This window comes from Lithobates pipiens, unplaced genomic scaffold, assembly GCF_037356315.1.
Source record: "Lithobates pipiens isolate NorthernLeopardFrog02 unplaced genomic scaffold, aLitPip1_a1.2 Scaffold_28, whole genome shotgun sequence".
Taxonomy (NCBI): Eukaryota; Metazoa; Chordata; class Amphibia; order Anura; family Ranidae; genus Lithobates; species Lithobates pipiens.
In genome coordinates, this window is record NW_027507789.1 from 201,031,087 (window position 1) to 201,045,923 (window position 14,837).

At 48.9% G+C, this 14,837-nt stretch overlaps 1 protein-coding gene across 1 annotated transcript in view; it reads right to left on the reverse strand.

Moving 5' to 3' along the window:
* The window catches only part of TAF4 (TATA-box binding protein associated factor 4), a gene marked incomplete in the record, with an annotated part of 80,999 nt that extends 66,845 nt beyond the window's left edge, over positions 1 to 14,154 (reverse strand). The window contains 2 exon segments of the mRNA XM_077460272.1: positions 9,223 to 10,134; positions 13,455 to 14,154. Coding sequence (XP_077316398.1) covers positions 9,223 to 10,134; positions 13,455 to 13,743 — 1,201 coding nt within the window.
* Positions 14,155 to 14,837: the final 683 nt, after the last annotated feature.

Sequence of the window (14,837 nt, forward strand, 5' to 3'; positions counted from 1 at the left end):
CCACAATTTTCTCTCACCATTATTCCTAAAAAATTTATTGTCATATACAGCAACCCTGGGTGTCAAAGACACCAATGATTATTCCTTTATGTAATCCTATATCTGCAAGCTACTGTCCACACTAAATGTACCACGAGATGGCGATAAAATCATTAGCTGGGATTCCAGGTGACCTGAAAAGTTATTTAAAGGGTTCCTCTATGGGAAAAAAAAGTTTCAGGACACCGTTTTAGAGTGACTCAGTAAAATAAAAAAATAAAAAAGGGTGCACAAAGTTTTCTGCTCTGACCCGGGACTAACCCTGGAGAAAAATAGAAAATAAAAAATAAAAAAAAGCAGATCACAGGAACACACAGCATGTAGAGAGTTCTGCAAAATGAAGCCGAGATAAGTAGTAACAGTGTTTCAGCCGAGCTCCACTCATCTACACACCATCAAAGAGTAAAAAAAGTCCCCGCGCTCCTTCCCTGGGAGACATACAACACCCTACAACCACAGACCTTTACTCACTCAACTTACAACACCAAGACAATTTTTTGAAAGTGTAAGGGAAGCCATGTGACCACAGCAGCCAATCAGATTGCAGCTGTCAATTTCAAACCTATTCTATTGGCAAGTAAACTGATCTGACTGCATGAGAAAACACACGTTACTTTCAGATAGTTATTAGGACACGGCTACAGGGACTTCAAAATCCGGAGAAGGAGAGATATTGGTTGATGGCAAGCAAATAGAACTTAAGTTTGCAAGAAAAAAGAAAAAAAAAAATGAATACTTTATTTCTTTGAATTGAAAACTTATATTTGCAAACTTTCAAATGTTATATAATATATCACTTTTTTTTAACCACTTGCTTACTGGGCACTTAAACCCCCCTCCTGCCCAGACCAATTTTCAGCTTTCAGCGCTGATGCACTTTGAATGACAATTGCGCGGCCATATAACACTGTACCCAAATGAAATTTTTATCATTTTTTTCCCACAAATAGAGCTTTCTTTTGGTGGTATTTAATTGCAGCTGGGAGTTTTATTTTTTGCTAAACAAACAAAAAAAGATGCAAAAAAAAAACCCAAAAAAACTCATGTTTAATAGTTTGTTATAAAATTTTGCAAACAGGTCATTTTTCTCCCTCATTAAAGTGCGCTGATGAGGCGGCACTGATAGGCTGCACTGGTGGGCACTGATAGGCACAGTTAAGGCGGCACCGATGGGCACAGATAAGGCGGCACCGATGGGCACAGATAAGGCGGCACCGATGGGCACAGATAAGGCGGCACTAAGGGGCACTGATAGGTACCACTGATAGATGGGCACTGATAGGTGGCACCGCTGGGCACTAGTAGATGACACTGATGGGCACAGATATATGGCACTGGGGTGCAGCACCTTTGTTGAGGCAGATTGTGGGCACTGCTGGGTGGCACTGTGGGCACTGCTGGGTGGCACTGACAGGGGGGGACACATTTTTTATTGATGTGGCACTGGCAGGGGGCAGGTGGGCACTGGCAGGGCTGGCCGTGATCGGGACTGATGCCCCGATCACGGCCGCCGGTGATCGGCTTTTTTTTTCTCCTCGCGCTGTTAGCGCGAGGAGGAATAATAGCCGATTACCGGCTCCGTTGTATCACATGATCAGCTGTCATTGGCTGACAGCTGATCACGTGATAAGGAGTCGGGATCGACCCCTTGCTCGGATCAGTGATCAGGGGAGTCTCAGACTCGCCGATCACAGAGCGCGCCCCATTGAAAGCAACTGGAGACCGACAACAACTGCAGCCATTTACGACCGCCAGCCTGTAGCTGCTCAACCTGCGATGACCTGCAAGTGATCAGCCCTGAACGCAGACTCATTGCTTTCAAATGATGCTTACTTCTGCAGCCAATTGTGGGGAACCAAGCACAGGTCCCCTTATGAAATTGCACAATGCGAATGGGGCCCAATGAGGGTGACTACATTTGCTCTACATGGTCCCACTTTATGTAGAAATGTAGCCACCCTCCTGAGAGGGGCTCAGCGACAGATGTTGGCGGTACCCGTCTGAGCCAAAGAAAAAAGGAGACACATACACAGTGGAATCGGATGCAACGATGGATGGAATTTGTAGTATAGTGAGAGCGCACACCTGACTGCAATACAATACAATACATACCCACAAAAACAGAAGTGAAAGGAAAAACGTGCCTCCTTGGAGGAAACGGGATGTGAAAATAGAAGATTTGAATAACGGACAGTGATGTAGTACTGTATATGCTGGACTGAGATTTTATATTAACATGCAGTGTTTTAGGGACACTTTAAAAACCATCATAAACAAAAAAAAATAAATAAAAAAAAATAAAAATAAAAAAAACACTCCTATAAAATCTGAACCCTCAGATGTCCTGGCTACATGTCATAGGAGGACAACACAGCCGAGACCTCCGATAACACGCATCATCCTTTGCGTTTGTATGGAGGAACTGCTCCAGCAACCAAATACATAAACCTCTAGTACATCCTTTAGACATCTACAACTCATGATACATTGATGTGATGGTCAGTGGGAAGAATGGTCCTCACACTTGTGGTCATTGGGAAGAATTACCTCCTTACAGATCGCTAAAAAGATCAATGGTGTCGGTGGGAACTTATCTGAGGCGCAGAAATTGCCCCAATGCTGAAGGAACCCCCAGCAACCTCTGGAGGAACCCTGGTTGAGAATCACTGCTCTAGTGACAGCAGCTGACGGACTTCAAACTGGTAGGGACATGCAATAGCCAGGATTATAATAGAGATAGATATAGAGCGTGGGTGCTCAACCTGTGGCCCTCCAACTCTTGCAGAACTACAATGCCTATGAGGGCATTGCATGCTGCTGACAGTTACAAGCATGAGGGGGAGAGGGAGAGGGAGAGGGAGAGGGAGAGGGAGAGGGAGAGGGAGAGGGAGAGGGAGAGGGAGAGGGAGAGGGAGAGGGAGAGGGAGAGGGAGAGGGGGAGAGAGAGAGAGAGAGAGAGAGAGAGAGAGAGAGAGAGAGAGAGAGAGAGAGAGGGAGAGAGAGGGAGAGAGAGGGAGAGAGAGGGAGAGAGAGGGAGAGAGAGGGAGAGAGAGGGAGAGAGAGGGAGAGAGAGGGAGAGAGAGATAATATAACCCTATAGGGGTGCTATGGATCAAAAAACTCACAGATTGGATCATTTTTTGGATCAGCAAATAACTGAATTTGCAAAAACCTGTGAAAATTCCACCACCATATAGTCCCCACTGTAATATATATCTCCCCCATTGTAATATTGGCTGGGCATTACAGAGTATGGCAGAGTTTGGCTGGGTATTGCAGAGTATTGGCTGGGTATGGAGGGATGGCTGTCACAGAGCAGCGCTGTGGGCACTACAGATCCAGCCCACGGCGCTGCTGACACCGATCTCTCCCCTCCACTGTACAGATCGGTACAGAGAGGGGAAGGAGGAACCGGCGTTGTTTGTTTACAAGTGATCACTGTCATTTGACGGAGCGATCACAGTGTAAACGGCCTGGGTGTAGAAAGATGGCCGCTGCCTCAGAGCTAGGCCGAAGCCGCAGGCTTTCCCAAGGCCGAGACCGCGGAGCGTTCCACGGATCATGGCGTGTGCCGTTCCAAGCGAGGCGACTCGTTCAGATCACGGATCGGTGACGATCTGTTGCACCCCTAATATATATCCATCCAAGAGCAGGAGGAGAGGTGCCAGAAACCGGAGGGGTAACGGGAAGGGCCAATGCCAACAGAATGAGGAACAGACAGAGGACTTGAATGTGGTACATAATATTTCTTCATGTTCTGTAAGCATTACAGAAATGAAAGTATTAAATAAAAGGGTTACATTTTTGTCCTAAGGAGAAAATGGATGGATTTAGACTGAAACAAGATTTATATAGATTTTATAGACAAATCCGTTTAAAAACCTTCTATGCATCTCGACCGACAACAAACAGTGGCAGTTCCTTGAAATTGTCCATTTCTAATTTAGCACTGAAAAATAAGAGCACTTTTGTACCCCCTACTAGTTGTCCGGCAGCTGAACCGTTTGACAAAGTCGAGATGGATGTGAAACGGTTTTTACAAGAACGTTCTAGGATAGATCATACACAGAACAATTTAAATCGAGAGGAATACACTACACTATCAGAGTCATCTGAGGAAGGAGATTACTATTAAAAGCGGAAGTAAACCCATCAAGCCAACATTTTGAAAAAACAGTTACATTCCCGGCATGCCAGAAATGCTGTCACATTGGTTGTGCTCTCAACCAAACTGTCAACCCATCCAATGGCTGCTGTCATAATTGATCACATGTGCAGCTTCATGGTAGTTAAAGAGGGATTCCACCAAAAAAAAAAAAAATATATTAAAAGCCAGCAGCTATAAATACTACAGCTGCTGACTTTTAATAAATGGACACTCACCTGTCCCGGGTTCCAGCGATGCCGGCAGCCGAGGCCGATCGATCGCTCGGCCCTCGGCTGCTGCCGCCACCATTCTAGGTGAGGGAATCAGGAAGTGAAGCGAATCGGCTTCACTTCCCGGTTCCCTACTGCGCATGCATAGGAAATCTCCGCACTGTCACTGGGACCTGTATGTGTCCCAGCAGACAGCGCGGCAGGGCAGGAAATGGCGTAGACTCCCACGGGAGTCTATGCCCGGAAGTGGGTGAAAATACCGGTCTTTGACAGGTATCTCCACCCCCCTCCCCCCTGAAAGGTGTCAATTGTGACACCGGAGGGGGGAGGGATCCGATCAGCGGAGGTTCCACTTTAGGGTGGAATCCCGCTTTAAAGATCAAAAGGGAGGCCAAGTCAGCATCTTCCTTGGCTGAAAACGATAGGAGGGTTTACTTCCACTTTAAACCAGCAGACACAGGCGGGTCCATAGTAGTTATGGATAGCGTTAAATATGAGAGAGAGATAAAAAGACAGTTAGCTGACAGTAATGTGTATATGCAATTGGATAATAATCCTACTACACGAGTTTTAGGGAGAATAAAAAAAGTTGTAAAGAGAGCCATACAGGCAGGTATAATAGACGCCAATACAGAAACATTTATTTTCCCTGAATTTCCCATTACCCCAATTTTTTTATGTGTTGCCTAAGGTACACAAAGGCCCATTAGATCCACCGGGTCGTCCGATTGTTTCTAGTATTAATTCGGTGATGACGCTAATTGCTAAATATCTAGATAGATGCCTTTGCCTCTGGTAGTTAACACTACATCATACATTAAAGACACACAAGATTTTTTAGATAAAAAAAAAAATAAAAAATAAAATGTAATTCTTCCTCCAGGTGCGACATTGGTAACCTGGGATGTCGCTAATCTCTACACAGCAATCCCACAATCTTTGTGATTGGAAGCCTGTGAACGATTGTTGGTTGGTTCCAGGTTGTACGACACACCGCAAGTGTCATTCCTTATGGAATTACTTTCAATTGTTTTGGAAGATCGTTTTTTCTTGTTTAAAGATACCGATTTGCAGCGCACTGGGATGGCGATGGGTTCTAATGTTGCCGTATGCAAATGCGTTTATGCACATGCTTGAGAATGCATTCATATATCATTGTAGACTGTTTGCAGACAATTGTGTCACTTGGTTTAGATTTATTGATGACGCAATTTGCATATGGGCGGGCGACTGCGAATCATTGTAGTTGTTTAATTTTTATTTGAATATTCTAGTACCGGGTTTAAAATGTAATATGTCCATTTCTGACACTATTACACCCTTTTTTAGACACATTGCTGTATATACGGGAGGGTCATTTTGTTAGCGACTTGTATCGCAAACCTACAGATCGCAACCAATTGTTGCATTACTCCAGTTTTCATCCGCCCGGGGTATTCAAGTCCATACCCAGGAGCCAACTCAAGAGAGTATCTAGAATTGTTAGTGTACAGGATATCAAGGAAGAACGGCTGAGTGAGATGGAAGACAGACTGCGCCAGCGAGGGCATCCAAAGAGTATCATACACCAGGAACGCATTCATTTGCATTGTGATAGAAAAAGAGATACAGCGCACAGAATGCCCTCCATCTCACAGTTTCACCCGTTCTCTAAATTGCATTAACATCATAATTGGGTAACATTGGTCTATATTGAAAAAAAAAAAAAAAAATTCCGACTGTCCCAGAATTCTATCAGCCTCCACTACCCTCTGATCGTAGAGGGAGATCATTACACGATAGATTGGTAAAAATCAGATCAATATTAGGACTTCTGTTCCCCGTGTAACATTTTTAGGTCCTCCTAATTTTGGATCTTTCCCTCGTCTTTCTTGTACTCAGTGTACGAGTATGATTTAGACCCCTTTCACACCACACTGCCCATAGCGCGGGTGGTAAAACGTCGCTATTTTTAGCGTCATTTTACCGCCGGATTTGCGGCGCATTTTGACCGATAGCAGAACGATTTTACCCCCGCTAGCGGCCGAGAAAGGCTTAAAACCACCAGCAATACGCCGCAATAGCTGCGTTTTGCCGGCGGTATTACAGCGCTGCCCCATTGATTTCAATGGGAAACAGCAGTGGAGGAGCGGTAAACACACCGCTCCAAAAAAAGCTGCTGGCAGGACTTTTCCCTGACGTCCTGCCAGCGCACCGCTGTAGTGCGAAAGCCCTCGGGGCTTTCACACTACAGACAATGGTGCAGCTTTTTTTAGGGCGGATTGCTATAGCGCCTGAAAAAAAAACGCCCTGGTGTGAAAGGGGTCTAAGGGAAAAAGTTTTTGCCAGACACAAGTACGCTATTTGTAAAAAAAAGAAAAATTACCATTATCGAGGCATTTCTTGGAGGAAACAAAAAACATCACACTGTATCTCAATTAAGATATATGGTTATTGATGGAGGAGTATCCGTAAATAGATGAGGAGGAGACAGGGAATTGATTCAAAATTAAAAAAAAAAAAAGTTTATTGGATGGATTGTTTGGACACGCTTCAGCCAAAAGGGTTAAACACCGATTTTGACCTGTACCTGTTTCTTTAATAAGCGCATGTCAAAATCACTAGTCAGTATATAGTAAGATCGTGCCGATATCTATGGTGGTTAATCGATTGCTTATTTCACTGACTGTGATCGAGCATTCGATTGATTAATAATGTATTTTTTTTATTTTTTTATTTAGTGAGAAAGCAGATGTACCCATGACCTAAAAAAAAAAAATAAGAAAAAAAAAATAAATAAATAAAAAAATAAAAAAATAATCATCGCTCTGATACCACTTGAAAGTGATTGATAGTAGGATTAAGAAATATAGAGTTAAATGTGGTTTAACTGATACCAGCTGAATCTATTACAGGACACAATTCTAAAAGATTCAAGGAATAAAAATAAATAAATAAAATAAAAATAAGGAGGGAAGGAAAGAGGAAACAAACATAAAAACACAATGCAACAGATATGGATGCCATTTGTATCAGAGAACACAACTAAAACAAAAACAAATTTAAAAAAATAAATAAATAAATAAAAAAAAATAAAAAAATAAAAAAAAAGTAAAAAGTAGCATTCAAACCAAGTTAGAAATCTAATGGGGAAATATTCTAAATGACAAATGACAATGTGACTTTTCTGCAGTAGCTTCTGTCTTTTCAAGCTGACAGTTCTCTGACTTCTATTTACAAAAGCGAGTTTGAGAACGTTAGTTTTAGGTTCCGGCAACATGAATGGGTTAATCAGACAGACAAACCTAAAAGATCAATAGAACCGACTGCAAGCCTTGAAGCGTGAAATATGAGTGGTGTTGATCCGGTGTACACCCGCCGAGCAGGAAGGCGCCCAGGGACAAGGTGGGCTGAGGGTACTCTAGGTGACTAGGATGAGAACTCTTCACAGGTCGGTATTTGCACAGAACGAATAGATAACACAACGCTCCCGAGTCTCACTCTTTCCAAGCTGTCAAAATGCTGCCCCATGTGACCCTCATAGAAAGCTGCGGAGCAGCCAGTGGCTTTCAGAGCCGGGCGACAATGATTGGTTGGATGAACAGGCACATGTAGTATAAACACAGCTAGAAGGGGAGGGGTACACCCAGCACGCCTCTCCCAATTCACAAAACCTTTCAGCTGGGACTTGTCTTGTAATGCTGAAGATGGTACATAGCTTTTCCAAGTCGCTTCATCAGTTCTAATGAGTGCCAGAAAGATACCCACCCCAATCCAAATCACCATGGTACAGCAGATTGTACAATCTAAGCACAGGACCTTCTCAGACAAAATCGCCATCTGCACGGGGATTGGACGGAAGCACCTGTTCTACCTGTGTGAATATAAATTCTGGGGTATCGTCCCGACACGCATTACTACTGAAGAAGCTGCTTGGATAAGCTGTGAAATATATACTGGTACAACCATTTTTTTGTGACGATTTGGAGATAGGAAAAACTGGGACACCCACAGAGGGGGATCAAAATAAAGAAGCATGAAGTAGTAATGCAAGTAGGATCATATACAACATAGAATTTTCGCAGGATAAAATGTCAATAGTGCAATCTTGCGGAGGGGGCCGTGGGTCTGTGTAGATAATCTAAGTCCAGGGACTTGAACATAGCTGGGAAACGCCTTCGACATTACAGAACAAGTCCAGCTGAATCCAACCAACTAGATATACCATGACCCAGACCAACGAGACCCTTCGTACACATTCCATGACCTGGACCAATGAGACCCTTCAGACACATTCCATGACCTGGACCAATGAGACCCTTCAGACACATTCCATGACCTGGACCAAATGAGACCCTTCGTACACATTGCATGACCTGGACCAATGAGACCCTTCAGACACATTGCATGACCTGGACCAATGAGACCCTTCGTACACATTGCATGACCTGGATCAAGGAGACCCTTCATATACATTTTATGACCTGGATCAATAAGACCCTTCACACACCTTCCATGACCTGAACCAATGAGACCCTTCACACATCTTCCATGACCTGGACCAATGAAACCCCTTCATACACATTCCATGACATGGACCACTGAGACTCTTCATACACATTCCATGTCCTCGATCAATGAGACCTTTCAGACACATTCCATGACCTGGATCAATAAGACCCTTCATATACATTCCATGACCTGGATCAATAAGACCCTTCATATACATTCCATGACCTGGATCATAAGACCCTTCATACACATTCAATGATCTGGCTCAATGAGAACATTCAAAGACATATTGACCAAAAGTCAGTCGTTTCTTACCTGGAGGAAGCTGAAAGTTTTGGATGTTTGGTGGATTCTGGGGAGGCTGTGGTACACGCGGCGCTAACATAGGTGGATTTATGGTCGCCCTGATGCCACCAACCGGTGCTGTAGGAGTCCTTGGCAAGCTTAGAGGCACAGTGTTGACTGTAGGTTTGCCCATTGCTGTTGGGGTGCCAGGACCAGGAGCTGCTCCTCCAGGGCCTGGATGTCCTGCTTGCATAGTCTGTCCAATAACCATATTCCCAGGGGCAGGCTGACTCTGTTGAGGAGTCTGAATAATAGTTTTAGGGGACTCCGATTTGATCACCTGGCTTGGTGCCGGGCTGGGCTGGCTGTTCATTTGCAAAGATACCCCACCAGGAGCTGGCAAAGGGGAATTGATCACAGTATTGCTTCCGTTCTGGGTGGCTGGCACTCCCTGATGCACAAGAGGTCTCACCAGCGCTACAGTAGTGGGTACACCTGCCATGCCTGTGGGCTGTCCAGCTGCCGTCGATGCAGATGAGGAGATGACAGAGGCCGACACATTGGTTGTTGCAAGGTAAGAAGTCTGGATCACTGTATTGGCAGCTGTGTTCACAACGCCCTTGGTGACAGGAACAGGGCCATTGACAAGATTAACACCAGACGTCGGGTTACTGTTCCCCTGAAATGGAGCTCCATGTCCCCCAGGTCCATGAGAATTTATAACAACATTATTTCCATTCATGGTCTGAATGGCCGCAGGTTTGCCATTACCTGAGCCGTGGTTGGGCAAAGCAGTTACAATGTTGCCAAGGACCCCAGCTTTGGCCTGACTGAGCGGTCCTCCCGTCTCTGATCCAGCAGACTGAACTCCATCCGGCTGAGGGGCTGTTTGCGGTCGGGTGTTGTTAATGACGCCTCCTTGGACTCCAGGTACAGCTGCTCCTAGGAAACAAAGAAATATGGTGAAATAAAGATGTATCGTCTTTTCTTTTCTATAAACAAGAGACTGTAAAAAGTGACAACAGCACACCCTGCAAAGCAACTGTCTTTAACGAGAGAACTTGATAAGGACTAATGTATACCATTGAGGCGACTGAGCTTACTTTAATCTCTATACATACGGAAGCCATAGGCCATGGCAGATCCCAAAATAAGATGAATACAGGTTAGTCACTCCAATGTAAGGCAGCAAAAGGACACATACATATTTATCAGGGTTATGTGCGCCTTGAAGTTGCCTGCATTTCATGGTAACCAAAGCATCTTCTGTTTCTTCACTCAAGTCTCTCACCAATAAAAACCATGACACCTGTAACCTAAGCCTGCCCCTATACACCAGAGGGGACCTCTGTATAAACCCACCACAATGAATACCAAGGTGGAGGAGGTCTTAGAAGGCCTACATGTCCCATGAACGCCCTTCTGTCACCGGAGATTGTGATACGCTTTCGAAAGAACATGGAGACCCTTATCCTCTACAACAGCCACTCTCAACCTTTTTTTTTTTTACCACCCTTGAAATAACTTTCTAGCCTCGGGGAACCCCTACTAATGAATACTAGATCTACAGCCTGTGGTACATTAGTGTGATAGTCAGTGGGAAGAATGCTCCTTGGTTGGTGGGCACAATGATCCTTACATGTATGGTCAGAATGCTATCGTCAGCGTCGAGAAGGCGCCTCGCATGCATCGTCAGCGGCGAGAAGGCGCCTCACATATATGATCAGCGGGTAGAATAACCTAACCCTTACTAAAAGGATCCTTGGTGTCAGTGGTTACCTATCTGAGAGGCAGAAATAGCTCATTCTTGAAGGACCATGTAGTAACCTCTAGACTAGAGGAACCCTGGCTGAGAAAAGTTGCACTACGACTGATGTCACCTGGACCTTAGGAAGCATACCCAGGCCTGATCACACAAGTCTGCCTTACTAAAGGTGCCAAATTGTCACCCTCTTATCAGGATACAAAGGATCACCCCACAAGTAGGCATGCAGAAGGCAGGACTAGGCAAATGTCAGGACAGGTAATAGAAGGTCTCTGGTCGCTTTGCATACTAGGATTGGTTTTTGGCACATCGTTATCACTCTGCAATGGTTTACTGAGTGCGCTGGAGAGAGCTTTATTCTAGGCCCTGTGCCCCGCCACCCTCACCCAACACCACTCATACGGATGACTGCCAGAGCTTCCCGTTTCTAGTGCCAAGTATGCCCACTCGCCTCAGCCAGCCAACGTGACACTGCAGGTCACTCTCAAGCCTGTTGTTGGGGTGCAGCAGCGGCAGGCAAACTCCCCCCGTCACCCCCAGGGCACAGCCGGAAAACACTCCCCCGTCACCCCCAGGGCACAGCCGGAAAACACTCCCCCGTCACCCCCAGGGCACAGCCGGAAAACACTCCCCCGTCACCCCCAGGGCACAGCCGGAAAACACTCCCCCGTCACCCCCAGGGCACAGCCGGAAAACACTCCCCCGTCACCCCCAGGGCACAGCCGGAAAACACTCCCCCGTCACCCCCAGGGCACAGCCGGAAAACACTCCCCCGTCACCCCCAGGGCACAGCCGGAAAACACTCCCCCGTCACCCCCAGGGCACAGCCGGAAAACACTCCCCTGTCACCCCAGGGCACAGCCGGAACACGCTCCCCCGTCACCCCCAGGGCACAGCCGGAAAAAAACTCCCCCGTCACCCCCAGGGCACAGCCGGGAAAAAATTAAAAATAAAATAAAACACTCTCCGCCAGCCCCAGGGAACGGCCAGAAAATACTCCCAGCAACCCCCCAGGGCACAGCCGGAAAACACTCACCCGCCATCCTCACCCAACACCACTCATACGGATGACTGCCAGAACTTCCCATTTCTAGTGCCAAGTTTGCCCACTCACCTCAATCAGCCAATGTGACATTGCAGGCCGCACTCAAGCTTGTTGAGGTGCAGCAGAAGGCAAACTCCCCTGCCACCCTCAGGGCACAGCCAGAAAAACACTCCCCGCCACCCTCAGGGCACAGCCGGAAAAATACTCCCTGTCACCCTCAGGGCACACTCCTGGCACAACTTGCATACTTCTTTCACACTCATGCAGAGCAGGCGATGCCAGGACCTTGCCTATATTTCTTAAAACAAACCCGGGCTCCCAATCAAACAGCGGACATATCAGACCCCGGGTAACCCTTACAAACACCAGAGCTTCCCACTACTAGTGCCAGGTATACCCAGACATCACAAGCTTACCAGACAAAGCCCTGCAGCCAACATGACATCGCTGGCTTCTCACCGGGCCGATGGCAGCATATTGCCGGGGTACAGTGGGTGGCATGCTCCTGTCATCGTCAGAGCACAGCCAACATCCGCCAAGCAAACTTGAAACCCTTCCGTCACCCTTTGTGCACAGTCAGCCTGCTCTCATCACCCTCTGGGCACAGCCAACGTGCTTCTGTCACCATCATGGCACACCTGGCACAGTCTGCATGCTTTTGTCACTCTGGGCTTACTTCTGTCACCCTCAGGGCACAATCAGCAAGCCCTTTTACCCTCTGGGCACAGCTGACATGCATTTGTCACCATCTGGGCATGCTGTTGTCACCCTCCTGCCCCCCTAGCAATGCCATATCCCTCCAGGCACAACCGGCACCCTTCTGCACCCCTAGCATCGCCCCCTTCACCCTCCGGGCACCCTACATCATCAGCTGGGCACACCTGGCACCTTCCCATGACCCGCTGGGCACACCTGGCACCCTCCAGACACACCAAGCAATCTCTGTCACCCTTCAGACACACATCATCCTCTGGACACCCTCCAGACATACCTGGCACCCCCCCGTGACCCTCCGGGGCACACCTGGCACTCCCCCATGACCCTCCGGGCCACACCTGGCATCCTCTGGGCACATCTGACACCCTCCATGACTCTCCGGCCACACCTGGCATCCTCCGGGCACCCTCCATGGCCCGCCAGGCACACCTGGCACCCTCCATGGCCCGCCGGGCACACCCAGATTATAATTGGCATGCTCTTGCCACCATGGGGTGACGGCGGGCAGCAGACAGTCCCTGGCACTCCAGAGAGATGACAGCGGGGTGACATACCCACACAGACCCTCTCCGGGCCCCCGTCACCCCCCAGGGTCACCCTCAGAGCGGTCAGACCCCCGTTCCCTGACCCCAGAGCCCCCTGGGGTTATGAGGCCCCTCCAGGGTCCCCCCCAGGGTGGCACACACCCTTTCCCCCCCTCCTGGCACCCCCCTTGGCCCAGCCCGCCCCTCTCACCCGTCTTGGGGAGGTCCTGGGGGAGTCCGATCTTGGCCTCCGGCTGTCCCCCGGCGGTGGCGGCGGCCCCTACCCCGGCAGGGCTGGCAACATGGTTGGCGAGGGCCTGGCTGCGGACCTCGGGGGGCCCCGGGTGCGGCTGTGGCGGCTGCTGCGGGTGGTGGTGGTGATGATGGTGGTGGGCGGCGGCCGCCAGCTCGGACTCCAGGGAGCCCACCAGATCGCTCACCACTTTCTCGTCCACGTCCGTGTTGAAGAAATCATCCAGCAGATCCGAACCCGCCGCCATCTTTACTCCGCCGCTCAAACTCAAGAGGGCAGCGACCTACTGCGCCTGTGCGGCTGGCCCAAAACGTCACGGCCACCGAGGGAGCCCATTGGACGGCGGCACCCTACATAAGGCGAGGGCAAATGGCTGCGAGCGGGATTTGGTGGTGCGGAGGGCTGAGGAGAGGAGCGGGGGAGGGAAAAGGAAGAGCGGGGCCTGGCGGGAGGGTGAGGGGAGTCCGGGACCGGAGGTGGCGAGCCGGGGACGGTAAAGGGATCCGAGGAGCGGGGGGGAGGGGGAGACAAGTCTTTGTCTGGAACATTCAAAATGGCTGCGGGTGAGCGGAGCGCTACCACACCTGTCCGGGGCTGAGAGAGGGGGAGAGCGGGGAGCCGGGGACGGGAGAGCCCGCGCCTTTCTACTACACACCCCGGGGGCGGGACCGGGACACCCGCACGGGGGCGGGGACACACGGGAGGTGCGACGGGGTCATTTCCGGGTGAGCGGGAGACATGGCGTTCCGGGAGAAACATGCACCTACCGAGGCCACTGGGACATGTACCTACCGAGACTGGGAGAGACCACCGGGGGATGTACCTACCGAGACTGGGAGAGACCACCGGGGAAGACGTGTACCAACCGAGAGAGAGAGAGACCACTGAGATATCTACCTACCGGGGGATCCCCAATACTGTACCCACTGGGGTAATCCCCCCTCCCCCAATACTGTACCCACTGGGGTAATCCCCCCTCCCCCAATACTGTACCCACTGGGGTAATCCCCCCCTCCCCCAATACTGTACCCACTGGGGTAATCCCCCCCTCCCAAAATACTGTACCCACCTGAGACGCCCCCCTCCCCCAATACTGTACCCAGTAGGGTGATCCGCCTCCCCCAATACTGTACCCACCAGGGGAACTTCCCCTCCCCCCATACTGTACCAAGTGGGGTAATCCCCTCCCATAATACTGTACTCACCGGGAGACCCCCCCCCCTCCATTAAGGTACACACTGGGGAATCCTCCCACCAGCAGACCCCCAATACTATACACACACCTAAACACCCCCCTCCCCCATACTGTACCTTCTTGTACTCCTCTGCAGTCTGCTGAGC